The following is a 22,345-nucleotide window of genomic DNA, read 5'->3' on the forward strand; positions in this document are numbered from 1 at the left end:
TCATACCGTTTTAAAGATGTTTGGTCTTATTCAGTTTTGATGTGATTTTGTATTTATGCAACCCCTAAGTGACAGAAAAGCGCACGAACAACACACAGCTGATCCTCACTGATGTAGACCACCTGATGCTTTTCTGATTAGGTGATGCAGTCGGGTGGTAAACACACAAAAATACCTGAAAAGAGCCGGAGTCTCAGTTACATCCTGCTGCTGCTGCCAGAGAGGATTACGAATGGGTGCTTGGAGGTTTGAATTACAGGGGATTAAATGAGAGTGTATGAGCAATTACGACCAAAGTCATCATAAATGTTCACTTTAACAAAGACTGGCTTGTGGTCTGTCATAATAATATATATTTCACGTGTGTATTTTGTGGCTTGAACCTCCACTTTAACAGATTAGTTCCACAGCCACAGGACCTGACAGAACGCCCAGGTGGAGGCTTTAAGAATTCACTGCTACAGCGAAGGACACCCACAGTGGGTCTAGATTCAGGGCAGGACTGTGGCTGTGGCCTTGTGCTTTGAGTGGGGGTCTTGCCTGTCCAGCTGGGACACAGAGATGGGACTTGTTTGAAAATAAACACTGTTAAGCGAAGCGGGGTCATCATGTCTGTGTTTGGAGAGTTTTCAGAAGGTAGGCAGTGAACGTGCAGCTGTGTACTATAATCATGCCATCCAAGGCCGCTACTATTTTTCAATTGCAGATGCTGCTTTTAAACTAAATCCTTCTTCGTCAAAGCAAAAAATGAAAACATTGTAATAATGCAATTTCCAGTCCTTGATGTTTTTGAAACACCATCTCGGTGACCTGGTGGAGATAAGATCATGCTCTTGTTGAGCAACCAAGAGAAAGTTTTAGTCACACTCTTATCATCAAAACAAGACTAAACTTGTGCTGAATAAGAACAGATGTGTGTATTGTATGTTTGCATATCCCATGTGCATGAAGTGGAGTCATTTCTTGGATCATTCTCAGCCACAAAGTTTTGTCTTCTCTATCAAAGCGGCCTGTTTAAACAGGATTCTAAGGGTTGCTCAGATGCTGCAGTGAAAGGGTGAGTTTGCAGTTATGATTGATAAACTTACTGATAACCTTTAATTTGAAAACCACTGAAATTTCTCAATATGAAATGTATTGGTCAAGAGGTGGACTCACTGTGTGTTGTGTATGCAGAAAGGATTGGTCAATATCATGCAACAAAAGATGGTGACGCTGCATACTGTTATACTTGGGAAATTTCAATTTTGCATACTTGCCCTTTCCTCTGAAAAATCTGCCCCGAAAATATTATTGAAAGATTGTGTGGTCTTTCCTGAATTACTACACATCAGCCATAGGCAAGCAATGACTTAAAAGTTTCACTATGCTAACCAGAACAAAAAAAAAAGTGTTCATGCAGTTCATAAGGTTAGGACTAAATAAACCAATGACTAATTCTCATTCAATGTTCCACCTGTCCCAGTAACCAGTCCATGAGTCTAATTATTGTTCACCTTTGTGGCGGAACTCAGAATGAAACTGAAAATGCAGAAAATCATAAACATCTTTATTTATCAGCTCAAAAGTGTCTCACTTATTTAAAGGAGACACGTTTCCAATTTCCAACTCTATATTTGTATTCTGGGACTTCATATAGTAGCTTTGCACAATTCACAGTTCAAAAAATGCTTAATCTAATACTGGCATTTTAGTAGCCTTGTGTCACTGTAAGGGCCCCCGCTCAAAAAGCCCACTTTCCTCTGATTGGACAGCCTCTGGAAGCCTGCCTAGGGTCAGCACCCCAGTGCTTGCCGTGGTGCAAGTTCTGAAAGCAAACTGTAAGCCTACTAAGTGGCATAAGCTTTCATTCTTGATTGCAAATGACAATGTCTTAAATTATAGAGTATAAATTTGATTCAGAATATGAGGATAGCATGACACGAACATCTACAGCAACAAATGTTATAGCAGGATGTTTCTGTCTGTTTCTGCAAATATGTGCCTGTTAGCTGTTCATTATGTGACATAATGGTAGATTCAGTTTTTCTTTGACCAGTCACATATAAATATTTTTCTACATATATGGGCCTGTTGATGGGTATGCCAACTGATATGAAAAGCATCTGCTGTAAAAAAAAAAAAACAACAAAAAAACCCCTAAATGAATAATAACAACCGTAATGTAGCAAGAACAATGCTATTGTGCTGTCAGCAAACAGCTGTATTATATCTCCCTGCATTGTTAGTTATTCGTATATTCTTTTGCTAGAACATGCACATACATTTAGAAAGTAGTTTGACATCATGGCAGTGCTGTGCTTTGAACAGAAGACTGTATAAAGACCTTTGTGACGAGCTAATGTCAGCCAAGTGAGAAGCAAAAGTAAAAAAAACCATTAGAAACTTTTGACCACATTTAATGTCAACATCTGACTTTCTAACCTTATATACATGTCAGAAAATAATGAAAAGCATAATAGATCCCCTTTAAAATACCTGAATTTTGTACCTACAGATGCTTGTGCAAAGTGTCATTTCAAGAAGCGATAAATTTTGGCAGCAAAATAAGCAGTCATGTTCCAGCATCAGTGATCCAGAATTCTACGTTTGCTTTGCTAAGTCACTGATTGGCTTTCTTAATGGTCAGTTACTGTTTCATCCACTGCTGGAGGAGTACGTAGATGTGGTCACGGGCCAGAGACAGCTGTGGGAGATCTTCTCCCCTGGCTGGGTACATGTTGGCACAGTGAGCTGTTCCTGGATCAGAGAAAAATATAAACATCAGGGATACAGCAGCAAAAAACTGGGGGAAACAGAGAGTTCCAAAAACAATTATCCACCTATTAAAATTAGAGTTGAACAAGTAAGGCATTGTTCTACTGTGAAACGTTTGCTTGGCTTCTCAGTCTTAGGCTACAACATACATTGCACAAAAGACTCATTGTATATTAGGCATGGAGTTTACTCAAAAATGTACAGAAAACTTTGTTAAATTACCTCTTTATTAAGTGTTAAGTTTATCAAGTCAAATCTGATTCTATTTCGACACACAGGTACAACATTTGCTTTGATGATTATGTAGCTATTTGTAACCTTGAGTTCTAAAAACCGTTCATTCATTCAAACTCAGTCCAGTTCTCACCTTAATGTCTGGAAGGATTTCAAAAAGCAAATTACCAAATGAATATGTATTAGGAGTAAATGGGTGAATTTCAGTGGCAACATCCATTATGCATTATTTGTTCTCACCTTTGATGAAAACAGCAGGCAGGTCAGGAGCGATGTCCTGGGTGATCCCCAAGGCGTGCCAGGGGTCAATGGAGCCGTTGGGGAAAACTATCCTGCTGGAGCGGATGTCATAGCCGCCATAATACTCATTAGTCTGGGCGACAGCCTCTGCCACCTGCTCTGCACTGATATTGTAGAAGTCTGCACACTGTTTCACCTGATACCTGGATGAAAATAACAACAGATTAACACTGCAATGTGATGTGGAAATGATTGCAGGTGAAACCAGAGCAGGTGCAGAGGTGTTTAAAACAACACGATTATGAGTTTATTAGGCAAAGCAGCCATGTCTGGTGTACTCACGCAAGAGGGAAGCCGGTGAATGGCTGGTTGGGTGAATCGGTGCTCTGGTAAAATCCAAATTCACTGCAGGTCTGGTAGACCCACTGTCTCCCTGACAATAAACAGAAAATTACTCATGGTCACAATGTTCATTTGGTTGTCTGAAATGAAGGCACTAATAACACAGGGCTAACAATTAGTTAAAAATGGCCTCAAAAAAAGTATTCACATTCAGTTATACAGCCCTAACTAACAGGGGAAAGAGTGCAATTGAAGCCACAACACAAGGGGGTGGCTGGATTAGTTTATACAGGCATCTCAGTGGTTTTTCAAGAGACCACATCCTGTTTCAGTGATCCCCCTCAGCCCTCCCACTCATGAAGCTGGAGCTGGGAACAAGAACCACCAACCCAGAGCAATGACACAAGATGGAACACAAAGAATTCATTTCAACCATGCAAACTTGTTGCATGTCGGAAGAATAATATTATTATTATACAGTATATACGTACACATACTGTATATATGTGATATTAATAGTACACTAGTATATAAAAAGTATTCAGCTCCTATTTTAATAGTGAATTGTGGTCAATTAATTTGTTTTGTTTTTTGGCCGACACCAAACACTGCACAGCATCACAAACACACCATTCCCACTGTTATGCACGGCGGTGGCAGCATCATTATGTGGGATTGCTTCTCGGCAGCAGGCTCTGAAAGGCTTCTATAGGTAGAACATAAAATGAATGCAGCAAAGTAAAGGAAAATCCTGAAGGACAATCTGATGCACTCTGCAAGAAAAATTCAGGAGGTAGATTCACACAGGCTCAGTGCTGTAATTCTGACCTAGTCTATTTGAAATTAATTTACATTACTTAATAAAAATCTGTTTACTTTGACATGAAAGAATCGTTTTTGCAAATTCTTGTACAAGACCATGATTTAGCGTTGAAAAACAATAAATAGGGAAAATTTCCAAGGGGGTGAATATTATTCATAGTCACTGTATTTGGGATAACTACACTTTTGGTGTTCCTACTTTGCCACAACCTGTCTGTCTTTTATTTTTGTTAGTTATAATCTGCCTTTCCATAAAAAGCCTTTCACCAAAACCCAAAGATTGGTTTGCTAGCTTATGAATGTAACCACATCCAAACACACAGCCTGTCTTGTGGTTGCATTATATTCTGTGTCCTTGGGCTGCTGCACTTGATTGCTCCTGGGTTATACTTGGGGGGACAGTGGAAAGTTTCGATGAGACATTACAGATTTTCTGCATCATTTGAAGACAAACACACTACCTGACAACCGAACAACAAAAGCCACCCCAAAATACAAGGTACCTAAAAATAGCTGTTTTGCAGCAGTCATGAAGTAACCAACTAAAATAACCTTATTTGCACAAACAAAATACCACTTCCCAGTACAAACCGTCCACACCTACCTCCCCCTGCAGCTGGCCCATCCCAGGATGTATTAGTCATGTCTCTAATGTAGGTACTGAAGCTGGTGTCCAGGCATTTAGTAGAGAAGGTGTCCATCATGAGGCGGGCCACAGCAACGTATCGGGCATAAGGATCTCCCAGTGAAGCGTCACCCATCACACTACACAGCACCTTGATTGTGATGTTGGTGCCCATCACACCCTGACACCGACACAGAGAAAAAGAGAAGGAAAGACGCAAATTAGAAAAGATTACTTTTCTTAACAGCTCTTTAGGAATGGTTTTCATGTGTGAAAATATTGCCACAACATTCACTGTACTGTAGTGAAATGATAGAAACAGTCAAAAGATAAAAATATAATTGAATTTATTTAACCCTCATTAGTACAGTTGAGGTGCATGCGGACTCCAAGTGCTTCACTTGTCATATCTTTTTATTTGCAAGTTGGATTTTTCAGTCCCTTTAGGTAGTTGTCATCCACCTAGTTGCCATCACATCCACTAAAGCTTATTTGATTCCAACCAGGTTTGTGGTGTATATATATAAAAAAAATCGTTTGGGGTCCATGTGGACCCCAGCCAGACTACAGCTTGACTGTCCATCCATCCATTATTTATACACCATTTAATCCTAATTAGGGTCGTCGGGGGCTGGAGTCTATCCCAGCTGACTCGGGGCGAAGGAAGGGGACACCCTGGACAGGTCGCCAGTGTATCACAGGGATACATATACAGACAATCAATCACCCTCACATTCAAACCTACGGGCAATTTAGAATAATCAGATAACCTCATCATATTTTTGGACTGTGGGAAGAAGCCGGAGAACCCAAAGAAAACCCACTCATGCACAGGGAGAACATGCAAACTCCATGCAGAAAGATCCCGGGAAGGCCGGGACGCAAACCGGGCAATGGTGCTAACCACCACTCCACTGTGCAGCCCCCAGCCAGACTGTGCATCTTTTATTTATGCATGTTTGTGTTATGTTGCTCTTGTGATGACTGCTTCAGTTGCATTGTCTTTCATTTCAATTCAGGAGTTCTTAGACTAATATTGTAAGCAACACATGTCAGTAATCATCAATAGCAATGATCTGAACTATGGCGATCAAAGTTTGTTTCTATAGCCCTTTACAACAGCCCAGAGGGTGACTAAAGTGCTTCACAGTGAAAAAGAGAATAACTTCAAAATAATACAGTAACTTAAAACAGGACAAACAATCACACTCGTACTCACACCTGGACCCCAGTGGCAAAGAGGGCAGTTTTAATCAAAAGAACCATATATATGCTATTATACTAAGAACGATTAATGTCTCCTTACTTTGTACCATCAGAGGTATAATGGGACATGTTAATTCCATTTCCTGCACATGATTCTGCATCAAAAACCACCAAAGTACTGTATGAAAATAGTGAAAATGTTGTGTTACTCTCATTTCATTTTCTCTTGAATAAAAACATCATAAGTCACCCAAGTTTCATTGTTTCTTTCATGTTTGTATCTACAGATGACACACATTTTAAGAAAATATATATTGAGAGGATATGGACAGGTACAGAAATGTGAAACAGATGAAATACTACTGGGGTCCAGCTGGACCCCAAGTGTACAGATTAATAGGTTTTGCCACATGTACTGATAAGGGTTAAAGATAAACTGACTGGTAAGTGGAATTTCAAAATGTTATGATCTACTGAGTGTAGACAATCATTTGCGTAAAACAAATGTGACTTTTTTACTCTGCCACAGAACGGCAGAGTTATGTGATGATCGGCGTAGGTTTATCCATCTGTTTGTCTGTTAGCAACATTACTCAAAAACAGACAAACGGATTTGGATGAAATTTTCAGGGAAGGTCAGAAATGACACAAGGACCAAGTGATTAGATTTTGGCAGTGATGCGGCTTATAGTCTGGATCCACAGATTTGTTAAAGACTTCTGTATCATTGCGAGATAGCAGCACAACATCACTGTAACTATGACAACAAGTGAACACTACGTCAGCTGCCTGCTGACGATCACATGATTTTGATCCTACTATAAACCAACCTTTGTGGACTTAGCAGACTTATCCGTCGGAAATCAATTAAATACTAATCACTCATGTACTGGAGCTCAGACTATTCATTGTATAGGGTGATGTAAATGGCACACTACTGGAGCTCAGCTTGAGGAGCAGATGTGATTGCTGGCCTGGCGGCTAAGCTGGCAGTATACCCTAGCCACAATACAAAGTGGTATTGTGAAGTGAAACTATCTGCACGGCTCGATGTCACAAGAAATAAAGTCAGAGATCATGCTTTTGGGTAAACAATCTGATCTAAAGCTCCATTTATTAGTTCTTCCAGCACTCTCATATGGGAAGAAAGTCCAAAACAGCTGTTGAATGAATGAACCTTGTTATGAGATTGTTTTTGGAGATTTTATGTAATTAACTCTTTAATAATGCCACATGAAAGTGAGTGCTGTTTCTATGTGGGATAGAGTGTTTTTACTTCAGAGTAGCCAATTTTGTTTTAATTATTTTGAACATTGTGTAGAAGAAATGATGGCGCCACCAAGATGAACTGATTCTAAGCAAGCTGGAAACAAATCTATCCTTTGAATCAACTCTCTGAATGCACAGGGATATATCAAGATTATTGTTGCTGACCCTTTTGAAAGAGGTGGGAAGCAATGACAAGATTGGCATCAGTCATTTCCTACTGGACATGCAAGAGTAGCCTCACAAGGCATTCTAAGATTCCAGGTTATGGGACACTGACTAGTTGCGCGACAAAAGGGACAGGTCGATCGTTAGATAAAATTGAATATTTTGAAAGCGAAGGTGAAATTCACCTGGTGTCTCTGCAGTAATATGCACAAAAACTGAAAAAGTTTAGTTTTTACCTGTCTGTGGAGGAGAACATCTTTATTGTACTATCTGGAATTCCTAATTTCTGAGTGCTTTGCCCACAAGACTACGGACAAAAACTTAATGAGGTTTCTCTGTACATGTGAATGCATCGCTTGCGGCTTACAATTTATGAAAACCTTGGTGTTCAACTGTTACATATCAAAACAAGACAAGCACTCACAGAGCGCAGTACTCCACCAAGGCTGCTCAGTTGTTGTATGATTTCCAACGGATGAAATCTTTAAAAAATTAATGGTCCGCAGCGGTTGATTTGTAGTAGGATTGCAATCGTGTGATCGTCAGCAGGTAGCTGACGTAGCGTTCACTTGTTGTCATAGTTACAGTGATGCAGTGCTGCTATCTTGCAATTATACAGAAATCTTTAACAAATCTGTGGATCCAGACTATAAGCTACATCACTGCCCAAATCTAATCACTTGGTCCTTGTGTCATTTCTGATCTTCACTGAAATTTTCATCCAAATCCGTTTGTCCGTTTTTGAGTAATGTTGTTAACAGACAGACAAACAAACGTATGCCGATCATCACATAACTCCGCCACGTTCCTTGGCGGAGTAATGACTTGAGATGAATCAAATTAATCATTGCTCAGAGGAGAAGACAAATCCAAATCAGGGAAACTTATGAATCTCAACTTCTGGATAATGGGAGTGATCAGCTCTTTGTATTCATGCAGTACCAGTCAAAGAGCCACTATGACTGGCACTGCAGAATTCCCGCTCCATGCATGCCCTTGCCTGAAACAAAGTGCGTTACTTACTGGAATAAAGGTTTAAGCAGTAAACAGTTGGCTGTCATTACAGTCATGCTTACGTGCAAAATTAAAGTCTTGTTAACTATAAATGACCCATGACCACTATCCCTTCTGCATGTCCCTGCATCCTCTGTGTAAAAAGAGGAACTGTTAGTACTTGTTCTACAAGCTGTAGCCTTACATAATGTCCTTCCGTATTTTATAAAGCACCCCATTGATAACCCTTCGACTGAGAAGCCACCGCTCTGACTCTTCTGATTGAGTTACACCTCACTTCTAGTTCTTACCCAAATTCCTCAGTGGTACCTAAAACCTACTAGTTTGCTCTGTACCCAGCCCTTTGTGTCAGAGAGGCAGCTGTTGGCTCTGCTTGTCTGCTAGTGCTGTGGATTCTGTGGCCCACCGCTCCTCTCAGTTCTTTTATAAGCGTCTCTTTAGCTTGGGGCGACAGGAAACCAGAGAGACCAAAGAGTCTTTTGTTACTTTTTCACATCAGCTTATTGGTAACCTGACTCACGTCTCCTCAAGGCACCAGGGGGACAGAGAGGGGATGGGATGAAAAAAAGGGAGAGGAAAAGAGGGGTAACTGGTAAAAAAAAAAAAAAAAAAAGGACAGCAAAAAAGAAAACGGAATCAGATGTACAGTAAGAGATAATAATGGAGATAAAATCCATGTGCACATCTCAGCATAATGGAGGCTTGTTTAAAGGTGCTGTACAAGTGGGGGACTATGGCAGGACAATCAGTCAATACTTATAATTTATTGTCTACCTACATAATTACAATAGAGGTTTTTTAAAAATGTGTATTGTGATACAAAGTAGCATTTCTGTCTTCAGAAATAGAAAATAATCATGCATCAAAGGAACTGCTGCACAGACACCACATATGTCACAAAGACATCTGTCATACAGCTAAGCACAATTGTATGAACAGTCACACACACGGCCCACTAGAAGTAAGTTTCAAATACAAATTCATAGATTTTGTGCATAAAAGTCTGTTTACAGATGTTGGGGAGTACTACTCCATATGACAAAGTAGAGATGCGCAACTCCAGAAGGAGCTGTGGGAAGTCAGAAAATGAACTCAGGTGATGGAGCTGAGTCATTATTGTTTGAGGTTGAAGACAACAAGTTTATAAATTTAAAGTTAAAAGGAGTTATAGGGAGGCGATCTTAATGGACCTCTGTAGTCACTTCCTCATCTCTGCTTGAAGTTAGTAAGATGAAGCTACATTAGCTGCTAGTCGTATGACACACTGGAATCTCTGAATGAGCTACCAGCAGTAATTTTGCATTGTGGGTACAAGATGCTGCCTTGGAAGAAGAAAGGTTGAATTACAATAAAGCCTGTGATCTCACTGTTTTTTAAAATTTTTTTTATGGAACTCACTCCTTTAAATTGTATTGAGGCTTACAGTTTTGCATGATAAAGCACAGGGCTGCTCTGAGTGAGAGGTGCATGCTGTCACAGGACAGACCATGACCATCTTTATATACCGTCAGTGATGGGGATGCTGGCCGCTTGGCCTGTTTACCACTGTAGTCTGGACTGAAACATCTCAACAGCTATTGGCTGGATTGCAAAGACATTCGTGGTCCCCAGAAGATGCATCATGATGACTTTGGTAGTTTTCAGTTAGCGTGTAAAATATCTCAACACCTATCAAATAGATAAGCCTAAAACCTTGTACGCCATTCAAAGTCCCCAGAGGAAGTACCATCAGCCTCGTCAGTCCTTTGACTAATGTAGTGACAGGAAAGTGCTCCATACAGCATACTGACTTGTGAAACAAACTCAGCATCAGCATTCTTACATTAAACTCAAATCAACAAAGCCTCACTGAGCCACTAGCATGGCTGTAAACTCTTCATCATTACTATAACGGTCCATTATGGTACAAGAGCGTAGTGCTACATTGGTGAAGTATTTTAAACTAGAGACAGAGAGAGATGAACTAATGTAATGATGCAATGATGTCCTTCTATGGTGGGATCATGCAATGCTTACCGGAATTCTTTAATTTTCACTCCAGATTTTTCAAAAACTGACTACTAAACATACTCTACTGTAGCTTGATGACAAATAACATTCCTTAAAATTCTGAAAAGTCTCCAAAAAACACAGATGTCAGCATTGCATCTGCTGTCTGTGACATAGAAATGCCAGTGAAGGCTGCTATCTATATGAATTGTCTGATGACATGATTATGTACTGCAACAGGGCCATGACCACCAGTGGACCTGAGATCTAAAAGAGTTTTCTCATTTTTACAGATGTTTGTGGTAAATAATGGTCATTAAATCTGCTGAGCTTTACAGTTGGTAATGTTAAAGTTGCTGCAGATTAAACTGACAAAGAAAAGCCATCTGAAAATGTTACAACAAACTGACCAGATTGGGACGACATTGATGTCCTTGAGGGGCCCCTGTACAGCTTGCAGCCATAACCAGAGACTACAGAGTTTTTTCGTGGTCTAAATCTATCCTAATTGTGAATCACTGAAATAGACTGCTCCCAAAGCATTTTGTTTTCCAGTGCTTTTAACCATGCCAAGGAGTCATTATGGGGAAAATCATCGAGGGACCTTTTAGGAAATTGGAAAAATCCTTTTGTTATCTACATTTTTTGCCCATTTTTCTTCCAACTGCTCACTAGGTTAGGACAGATACATTTAATTTTGTCTGTATAAAAACAGTATTCTCAAAAATGTAGCATCAGCAAGTTGGCGTCTACACTTAATGCTATTATTATTATTATTTTATGTACTTTTGTCATTATCTTGGCCTTTAAAGGGGGGATTTTACCATTTCATCAGGAACCTTTCAACTAAAAAGGGAGGAGTATTAAGTATCAGTATAAAATATAGGCAGCTTTAATCAAACTAGATTGATGTCATTCTTTCAAAACCTACCTCCTAACTTCCAACATTATCTCTTGAGCTGGCCTCCCTTTTTGTTGAGCCACAAGCCACCTATAGTTTAAGTAGGTTGCAAAACAGGCTCTCCTTCTCATGCAGACATGTAGACAAAGTAAGCAAGCAACAGGCCTCAGAAACAACCCTGGAGACTCTCTTACAAGGCCATATCTCAGGGTCTCTCGCTGTTAGGGAATAGAAGGTTTATTATGTTTCCGAATACTGCTTGGGCTGTCTGTAACCCTGATACACCTTATAGCTGCCTTCCTGGATTGTAAGGCCAAGCCCTGGTCAACAAAAACTCTCCACAAACTTAGTTTCTTGTATCATAGGTCAACTTGCATAAATCATGTCATACTTAATATATTGCTTCAATAAGAGTTGACTGTCACACCGGCACAGGGGTGTTACCATATATCTAACCCAACAGCTGCAGACACGAATCAGTACACCTTGTAGATGGAGGCTGTTAGTGTCAGTCTCTATTTAAAGTAATATCTGGTCTTTCTTGCACACAGAGTGCTTCTCCCAGAAGAAATCCCGAACAGCTGCATTCCTAGCACACTATTAGACTGAATCCCACTAAAAGATGTCCGAGGAGTCCTTCGCTCAGTGAATTTTCAGGGACGTCGGTACATATAGTACTCTGTGTTCTCAAATGAACCACTATATTACGCTTGAAATTAAAGTTGAGACCTTTTCAGAAATGCACGCCTGTATTCAGGAGATTGTTCCATCAAATGACAGGAAGGAGTATTGCTTTGCCTGTGAAGGACGCAACTTGAAAGGACCTTCCTACCAAAGAAGCATCCTCAACTGAGAAATACCGACTGATTTTTGTTCCGACTTTAACCTATGAAGACCCTCTCCAGTAGAAATGAACCTTTTTTTTTTTTTTTTTTTACCTTGTTAACATGTCTATATGAGGGTTTCAGAGAGATGAGGTTCCATACATAGCAAGCCTTTTTTCAATGTGTAAAGCATTTTTATAGTGTTTCAGAAGAGTCCTAGGTGAGCTAATGGGCTCCAGCTGACTTCATAGATCTATGCATTTTCAGGCAGGAGGAGATTAATTTCTTGGCAAAAACTTCTAAATATTTAACTGTGAAGCACAGAGATAAGTTTTTAGGGATTAAATCCAAAACTGGAAATGCAGTGACTTGTCCCAGGGAATATGAGCACCCCAAATTAACCAAATCTGTGGAGCTACAATCAGTCTGAAAAATATTAGAATCAAGAAGTGGAATGGGATAAGTGGGGACAGACTGCAAAAAAGTAGAAATTTTCCTTTCAGCAACTGATTTCCATCTGTATGACTTGCAGGAGTTTTTTTGCAATTTACGATTCTCGAAAAACTGTGACAAACATTCCAAAAATTACAAATTTCAGTACAAAATGTCAGTTATTGATTTCCTCAATCCTGTAAAAGATTAACATTAGCCTCTGGAATGAACATTTATTGGTATTTGTGTTTGACTAATGCTGTTTGGCCTGGTCCGACTCTCTCTCACCTCAAACCCCCTGTTGTCTTCATTGTACTGGACCACGTCCATGAAGCTGCCAGCCAGCGTTTCCAGGAAGTAGGCAGAGTCCATCTCTGTCTGGATCTGCAGTTTGGAACACAAGCTGGAGCAGGAGAGGAGAAAAGAGGAAGAGAGGATGGAAGAGAGGAAGTAAAAGAACAGAGAAGGTAGAGAAGAAGAAGGAGGAGGAGGTGGAGGGGAAAAGGGCAGTTATCAACTGTGCCACATTTTTTCTTGTTAGTAAACAAACTCAAGCTGTTTTTAGTGAAAACAGCACAATTTGCCACAGCATGCGTTTAGAGGTTGCTAGGATATGTGACTGGCATGAGGCTTGAACAGCTAAATTCACTTTTTAATTAAATAGTGACTCATTTTTTCAAAGTCAATATACTTGCACTGATTAGGGTCATCTGTCAAGTTGACACTAATGAGCCACAGAGGTTTGTTATTGTTCCCTGAGGTGTGGGTGTCTATGTATGTAGATATATGTGCAAGCATGTCTGTGAAAGCATTCGAGATAGTAAAGTTAGAGCTTCTTTGGGCTTCTGTAAGACCTTTATGCTGGTAAATTCAGGTAACTTGCAAATGACGTGACACCGCCTTTGGGAAATAACTCTTCCGTGTGTGCAGTAAATGACACTTCCTTCATGATGAAATTGTGACGCATGTGCTGTGTTCTCTGTGGTTTGGAGGCTGGACAGACCTCCAAACCACCTATGTGACCTTTGTGCCTGCATGAGGACATGTCTGCATCTCCAGTCTTTGCCGTCTGCAAGAAGCTGAAATAAAAGATGCCCAGTGTGGTCGGGGCAGTTTTCATGTCTCTGTGACAAACCACACCATTATAGTAGCCATTTAAGTCTGCTTATTCATTATGGTGACTGACCTTAGAGCCACTATGACAAACTAAATACATATAAAATAACATCAGAGACAGCCAGAAGGACTGCAGACATGATGCAAGCATGTTAAGAATGACTTCATGCTTGTAACTAAAAACAATGGAAGAAAATGAAAAGAAAATCATGTAATAGAGGCTGAGAAAATGAAGCAATAAAAATAACTGCTTAAGTAATATTCCGCTTTTAAAACAGCATTATATTATGTAACACCAAAACCATACATTGAACTCTGTGTCTACTGCAGAAACAGTATAAACTTTAATGGAAAAACTGATGTAAATAAGCCAAACATCTCTATAACAAGGGATCAAACTGTTATGTGGCCATTGTATTACAGAGGCCGAAGACTACATTAGACCCTCTCTGGAGCAGGTCCGACATTCCAGAGGCCCAGGCTCAGTCCATAAAGGCTCGAGGCGACGCTCATGAAGCTGTAAAGGATCTAACTCAAACCAAGACAGCCATGGTTGCTCTTCAAACATCTCACGTCTCCAGATATCACCTGCTCGCATGTAACTGTGTCACTTTACAGTTACAGTCTGAACATGAGCACATTTCTAGAATAGCAGCTCTACAGACGTGGCTGGAAGCATTGTGTTTTCAGGATATTCATCCGTCCCAAACTTGAACCAGACATCTCCTGAATGCCTGAAGGTAATTTCTTCAAATTTGTCCCTGATGTCCACTTGGATTTTGTTGGTTAAAGGTCACTGTCCACTGTCAACACTGTCAAACATCCAACAAGATAAAACAAGAAAAGTACTTCAACCAAGGCTGTTCATTCCCCCATATGTCAGAAATGCAGCACTTTTTTTTTTTTTTTTTTTTTTTTTTAGAAATGCAGCATTTGTTGATTAGTTATTGATGATCAGAAATCACAGCACCATAGGCCATAGAATGTGCCCATTTAATATAGATGTACCACAAACACAATGACTTTGTGCTGAGGCACAGGCGTGTGTTATGCATATGTGTGTTATGTACGGATACCAAATCACGTGACCGAAATATGTAGCGGGCGGCGGGAATTGATGGGACTCGGAAACACCCCCACAATTTAATCAGTTGTTCCGTGCATCATTTTTGACAGATAAGTCCCGATACGTCCGCAGCGGTCGATTTGTAGTAGAATCACAATCATGTGATCATCAGCTGTAGTGTTCACTTGTTGTCATAGTTCCAGTGAGGCCGTGCCGCTATCTCACAATGATACAGAAATCTTTAACAAATCTGTGGATCCCGACTACAAGTCGCATCACTGCCAAAATCTAATCACTTGGTCCTTGTGTCATTTCTGACCTTCCCTGAAAATTTCATCCAAATCCGTTGGTCTGTTTTTGAGTAATGTTGCTAACAGACAAACAGACGGAAAAATGTACGCCGATCGTCACATAACTCTGCCGTGTTCCAAGGTGGAGTAATGATGAAGTGATGACATTTTACATTCAAAAAGTCAACATCAATTTAGCATCATACTGTTCTGCAAAAATAGCAACGACACTACAAAAGAAGTAGTGTGATTGCTCGGCATTGCAACGCATGCACAGAATATGCAGATTGAACCTGCAGCACATGTATGGAAAATGGACCAGAAAGTCAGACAGCAGAAGCAGTTGTGATAACGATACAATGGTGGACCACAAGAAGCTGCCTACTCTTGTTTGAGGGAGAAACTAACTGCTGGACAGGCATTATGCAAAAGTGTTACAAGGTGAAGTAGATAAGTAACAGAAGAAATGGACTTCAAATGAGTCATTTCAGTCAAGTGAGAAGTAATGTTTTCAACAGACTTTGGGCTTTGCAGTTTTGCACAACTTTAACATGCACAATAAACAGCTACACAGCACATTAAAGGAAAAGGAAACACCCAAAAAGCGGAATATGGGATCTTTAATGAGCAGGTATGAGAGGGGTATCGAGTTTCCCAAACAGTTGCAATAACCTAATGAAGCAAATAATCTAGAATAATAATAATAGAATCTCATGATTGTCCCAAAACTGCAATATCCATCCTCGGGCAAATTAATGTGGCATTTTAAAAGCAGCGCCTTTTATCAATCCTTTAACCTCAATCAAGCTGGAGAACAATTTGTCACAGTGTGTTTGGACATGTATACTAATCATCTAATCCAATATTCTAAGTGAATGAACCAATCCCAACCAATTATATCTGTTTCTTCACTTTGAAAAGTCTAATTATCTACTGAGTAACAGAACAAAAGCCCAGCACACGCACACAGCTTGTTTTCACTGTTCTGTCTGATTAGACTTGAGCTCAGTTTGAGGGTGAATGAAGCCATGCTGGAAGTTGTCTCAGGTCACCAAATTTCATTAACTAATGAGATTAATAGAAGTCTAATTTGTCCTGCCATGAAGGAAAAAAGCTGCAACAAAAGCTAACAGGAGAGAGATGGAAATACAAAGCCCTCTCGGCCTGCACACATCCACACAGAAGAAGAGGAACTTCTTAGCATGCAAAGTGCGGATCTGAACATGAGAAATTAAAAGAGCAACTAATTTATTCAAATAAGGAATGAATTAAAGCCTCGGGCTAAAAACCACGGCAGCAACCACTGTGCAAAAGGCTTATATAAAATTGAAAGTGAATAAGACATTTAAGAGTTCTTCATAGTGCAGTAAAAATAAATAGTAAGAGTGAGATTCCATTTTTGGACTTAAATACAGCCTCATGTCTGACATCCATAATCCAGAGCCTTGCTAAATTCAAATGTTACAGCAAATAACAGCACAGAGAAGGATTGGATCCAGAGAGTGAATGAACTGTACTTGAAGTCTTTGGTGATGTTGTCGTAGGTTTTGGGGTCTTTCAGGCGTTCCACGAGGATATCTGAGGCCTTTTTCACCAGCACTGGGCACTCTGCGTTCTCTGAGGCCAGCGAACGCCACACAACCTCCAAGTACTCTGGCAAAACACAGACACAGAGGGAGGGGTGGACACTTAAACCTGGGCTGCTATAAAAAGACCACAATAATACACAAAAACAGCCCAGTTAAACATACAGGACTATTTTTGAGGCTCTGCAAAAGCACCAAGTCATCGTTAAAAAAGTGTGTGAATGCTTGAGAGAGTTTCTGTTTGGAAAAGGGTTTCAGTGAGGTTGAAAGTGAAATGAAGAGTGAATTTCACAGTTTATGAAACTCTAAAAGCATGCCCTCGGAGGAGAAACTCCACATTACAAAATCTTGGGAGTATTTCCCTCTTAAGTGAAAGCCAGCCTCTTATTGGTCATAATGCTGACTAACTGCAGTGTTGTTATGGAAAAAAAAATAAGTATGTAGTTACTGGAGGAGGAAAAGACACCTGATGTCGGTACACCACGTACCCTATTCTCTGGGTGTTTTGTCTCTGGTGTTTTCCTAAAGTCAAAGGGATTGTGGCCCAAATGTGTGCGATAGTATCCTCAAGATAGTTCGAGTGTGTGGGTGGAACAGCATAGGTTCAAAGCTCCTCTGACCTTGATTCCAGCTTTCAGCCTTCCTGAGGAAAACAACAGGCCCAGCCAAGCACAACACAGACACAGATAGAGAATGAACCCTCATCTTTGATCTGTCTGGGACTCTTACTTCCAAGATGCTGAGCAAAACTGCAAAATTGTTATGGAGTTCAATTTAACGCTTGATGTGTTCGATGAGGATGTTGATATTGGAGCACGCTGTAAAGATTCCAGTCAAAGTCCATCCCAAAGAGGATGTTTTTTTTCAACATAAGTGCTGCTTGGTGCATTATGTAAAGCTGACACGCACTAATTAGATATCAGGTATTTACATAGACTGTATCTTAAAGATGAACATAGCTACTGTGTCGACACCCGCTGGTTTTTGGACATTTTAAAGCCTGGAGGTTCTATTCGCTGGCCATCATCTTGGAATTTTTGGAGAAGAAAGTACAATATTTGTCTGACCACTTATATAGGCTTGAGCCCTGCTCTGCTGTGTGAACCATTTGATCCCTTGATGTCAATCAAGTTAGCCACACCCCCAAACATCACTCATTTTAAGGCCTTATTTCTATTCATTTATGTTTAATTATTTTCACATGGTGCCCTGGAACACTGATCAGAAACAGCTAATTTAACAGAAAAACGTCATAATGACTTTTGAAAAAAAATTTCACGACTTAGCTTTTTATTATGACTTTTGAATGGGAGTCTATGGGAGCCAGTGCTTTCTGGAACCAGCACCTTATGGCACTCGGTGGTATTGCACTTCAAGACACGTGCCCATTTGTCTCACTTTTCAGAGCAGGTTGCTACTTCTGCATACCATCTATCTGTATCTATACTTTGTTTTATGATAGCAAATCAAGTTTTTAAAAGAGTTTGGCACAAAGTTTAAATCTGATGACCCAAAATGAAATGGCATATATAAGTGCTATGCTTTAGTAATTGTGTGTGCATGTGTTTGTGGTTATATCCAGGGGTAAATTGGATGGTCAGAGCTCAGATTTACCTCCTGATATACAAGTCATGGCTCCATCTCCTTCCGTGTCAGAGCATCACCACCTCACATACAAAAATAACTCCTGAAATCTGCTTGCTTGTGTTTCCTTTGACTTTATTAAACAGCTGTAGCTTCACAAAGCAGCAGAATCAACACAGTCTCCAAACTAAAAGAGACTGTGCAGACAAGTTATGCACACAAGGTGACTTTCTTAATTATTTCATTTTCTTATCTTATGTACCCTTATAAATCTAAGTGGTTTTCCACAAGATTCACGGTTTGCACAGGGAAACCACCAGGTGGAACTCAGGTCAAATCCAGCAATATCAGAATTGTCCTCACATTTTTGTTTTCAACTACTACTGTTTTCTGGACAATTTTGTCAGGGCGAATGAAGTGGATTCTCACAGAGAGTTTCCAGTTTTGTGGTATAAATGCAATAATATTTGCAGTAGAGGCATTACTGCAAGCATGAACGACTGTGATCATTGAAGTAAATGAAAAGTAAAGAATGTCAGAATTTATTATGCTCATCCAATAAGTTACTGTTGATAGCTTAGTTGGGTCAGTGCAAAAATATGTCTGTTTTAATATGTGGCAAATGTCCATGTTTACTGAACCCGGAATGAAATGTCAATACCAATGAAAATGTTCTGCCACTGCTGTGTAGTCTTTGTAGCTCTATATTACTTGGGTGTTGTATTGTTGTCCCTTGGCACTTCACAAAGTGCACAAATGTGTTTTTTCACCCAAATTGCCAAAAGGAACAGAAAGTATACAAAAACAATAAATAAGAAAGTGCTTCTCCTGATTAGAATCTGGCTATTTAGACTTTGAGTGAAGGTGAAGACAATTTAGTCAGCAATAACATTAAAAAAAATTCATCTACAACAACTCCTGGAAAATCCACATCCACAGAACACACTGTGCTCAGTTTTAACAAAAAACTACTTTCTGATGCAACATAGTCTCTTTTTCTATTGTCTGTAGTCTGATCTGTGAGCCCTGACATAACTAGACAAGAGCGCCCTGTACTTACTAATTCCAATTTAACACCAGGTTACATCACCGTTCAAAAGTTTGGGGTCACCCAGACAATTTCATGTTTTCCATGAAAACTCACACTTTAATTCATGCGTTAACATAATTGCACAAGGGTTTTCTAATCATCAGTTAGACTTTCAACACCATTAGCTAACATAATGTAGCATTAGAACACAGGAGTGATGGTTGCTGGAAATTTTCCTCTGTACCTCTATGTAGATATTCCATTAAAAAGCAGCCGTTTCCCCCTACAATAGTCATGTACCACATTAACAATGTCTAGACTTGATTTCTGATTAATTTAATGTTATCTTCATTCAACAAAACTGCTTTTCTTTCAAAAATAAGGACATTTCTATGTGACCCCAAACTTTTGAACGGTATACATCATGCAATGTCTCTCCGTACCTGGAAAGTTGACTGTAGCATGTACAGGGGCACTGGTGGCCACAGAGGCGTGGACCAGGTGAGGGTACTTCAGCCTGAACCAAGCAGCTAAAGAGCCTGGGTACGACCCACCGAACGCCACCCACTTCCTGTTGGTCAGTCCTCGGGTCTCTGCCATCACAGTGCGGAAGTGTGCCAGGTCAGCCAACGCCTGGCGACTGCTGAGGAAATGCAGGTTTTCTGTGCTGAGGTCCCTACATGGACAAAAGAGTATTTTAGTAGTATTTCCAGTACACAGCCCCATTACTCAGTCCATGCAATACACTACAAAGACCATGAGCACGATTGACCTCATCTTAGTGCAGAGCTGCCATCTAGTGGTGCAGCTGCTGGATACAAAGTGAAAATGAAGCCGACTGTTTGAATGCCCTTTTTCTGACTCCACTGTATTGCACAATCAGAGTTGCTGGAACTCCTCAACCAGCTGCAAACACATGATGAGGGTGATATAAAGAACTGCCCTTTGATACTAGTCATACTGTAAAGTGATACTTCTCCAGTTCCCAGTGGGAAGCTGCAATATTTGTTCATTTAAGTTTCGATGACAACACCACTGTGTAAGCAATCAAACAGCATGGGAGACGAGACCTGCACAAAACTGCTGCCTGCTGCAACCTCTCTGTAAGTACTGGATGAGCAGAATACACAAGCAGGCTTCATTAGCGTCTAATTTGTAATGACTCTAAAGGTTTGGGGGAAAATATTCAAGATCTTTTAAACTATTATTATTTTTGCCCTTTTAACATGTCTATGCAGTGTTGTATATGTGCTAAAGACACATCCTGGGTGAAAAAAGCAGTCAGTGTTTTATGGCTGAGCGTTTTCACCTTGAAACTGCAGTGACTGATGACGGTCTCAAAAACACAGATTTAAACTTTTGGGATTTTACATGTAACAAACATAAGGAATAAAACCTGACGACTTGCAGAGTGGGACTGTCTGAATCATGAGTTTAAGGTCAAACATGCATAGCTGAATTACTCCAGCTTCCAACTTGACATTGACATATTGTAGAGTGGTTTTACAGTGCTTGAGCAGAGTTGTAGGTGAGCTGGTGTGCTTGAACTGCAGAGTGTGGATGGTTAGGTAGAGTAGGAGGCAGGGACTTCATAGATCGGCATATTTCAGAGCAAGGAACAGTGTAGGGTTACGTCTTAACCATCTGAAAGCAGGAAGGGGTTATTTTCAGGGAAAAGAAAACTCCAAATATAAAACTTTGATAGACAGAGATGAATTTTTAGAGGTTAAATTAACGACTGGAGAGGGTCCTTAACTTAGCATTGTCTCTTGTGCTTGTTCCAGAGCAGTTTGCCATGTTGCATGACTGCTGTCCCAGAATTTAAACCGGTGTCTCTGTTAAAAGGCATAATTTTTTTGGCACTCAACCGCTATTTTTAAAATCATTTTCAGGGGAGCATGGTTTCTTTGGGGCAGGCCTATGTGGAAAAGTTGACGTTCAGCTGTTGTACTTCTGCATTTGACTTATTTTACTGTAACACTGACCCAACATGAACCAAAACTGAAGAGACCAAATACACTAAGTATATTCAAGACATAATTCATCAGTGGGAAACATACGTTGTCGGGTGGCTCTTTCCATAGAAACGATGCTCCAGTAGCAGGCAGAGTGCTCCCAGTTTTTCAGCGTAGGTGAGCCAGGTGCCGTACTGCATCCATGCTGGGTTCGCTGGTCCCTCTCCACCTATCATCAGAAACACTGGACCACCAGCTTTGTAGAAGGCATCATTCACAAAGTATCTCTGTGAGAGGAAATAAGGAAGAAGAATACTCAGAGTTAACACATAAAGACAGGAAGTTTGTAAATATTGCAAAGGAAACTTTTAGAAAAGTGAACTGTACTTAATTGGATCACACCTTGATTAGACTATTTTAGTTAAGAGATTGCTTTTGTAATTCATCAAACATACATTTGATCCTTGTAAGGACCAACATAACATGCAGACTTACTTGCTTCCACACTCTGCTGTCTGCACCGTTGAAGTGATCCAGCTTCTGTATGAACCATTGCTCCTCAAACAGATTTCCCTGCTTGTTATCCTGCACCTGATTAAACTTTGTGAAGCCCTTATACAGCTTAGACTGCCCCTGTCCAACTGCAAAGAGACACAACAGCAAAAATAAGCGTACTTTACAAGGGAGCAACGTTTGAAAAGCCATACTGATACAAACAGGGAAACAGCCAGCTGCTTGTGATTCAGTTGACTGTGGTCACATGACAACTCGTGTGCTGCGTTAAATGACTCATAAAACATAGGAAATATGAGGTGTCGTCTGAAAATACAGTTTACATGTACTTAAAATGCAAGTAAATACATTTTAAATAAAGCGAATTTTCTTTAAAACATGTGTG

The 22,345-nt window shown here is 40.1% G+C and overlaps 1 protein-coding gene across 1 annotated transcript; it reads right to left on the minus strand.

Moving 5' to 3' along the window:
- Window positions 1–1,528: 1,528 nt before the first annotated feature.
- Window positions 1,529–22,195, minus strand: prss16 (serine protease 16). The gene is made up of 9 exons (XM_023283234.3): window positions 21,943–22,195; window positions 21,553–21,734; window positions 19,936–20,168; window positions 16,810–16,945; window positions 13,109–13,223; window positions 5,000–5,201; window positions 3,574–3,664; window positions 3,232–3,434; window positions 1,529–2,739 (listed from the first exon to the last, which is right to left on the minus strand). Exons 1-9 carry the CDS (start codon window positions 22,150–22,152, stop codon window positions 2,630–2,632), a joined length of 1,482 nt encoding a protein of 493 aa, XP_023139002.1. The 5' UTR covers window positions 22,153–22,195; the 3' UTR covers window positions 1,529–2,629.
- Window positions 22,196–22,345: the final 150 nt, after the last annotated feature.

The sequence above is a fragment of the Amphiprion ocellaris genome, chromosome 7 (genome assembly GCF_022539595.1).
Source record: "Amphiprion ocellaris isolate individual 3 ecotype Okinawa chromosome 7, ASM2253959v1, whole genome shotgun sequence".
NCBI classification, from domain to species: domain Eukaryota; kingdom Metazoa; phylum Chordata; class Actinopteri; family Pomacentridae; genus Amphiprion; species Amphiprion ocellaris.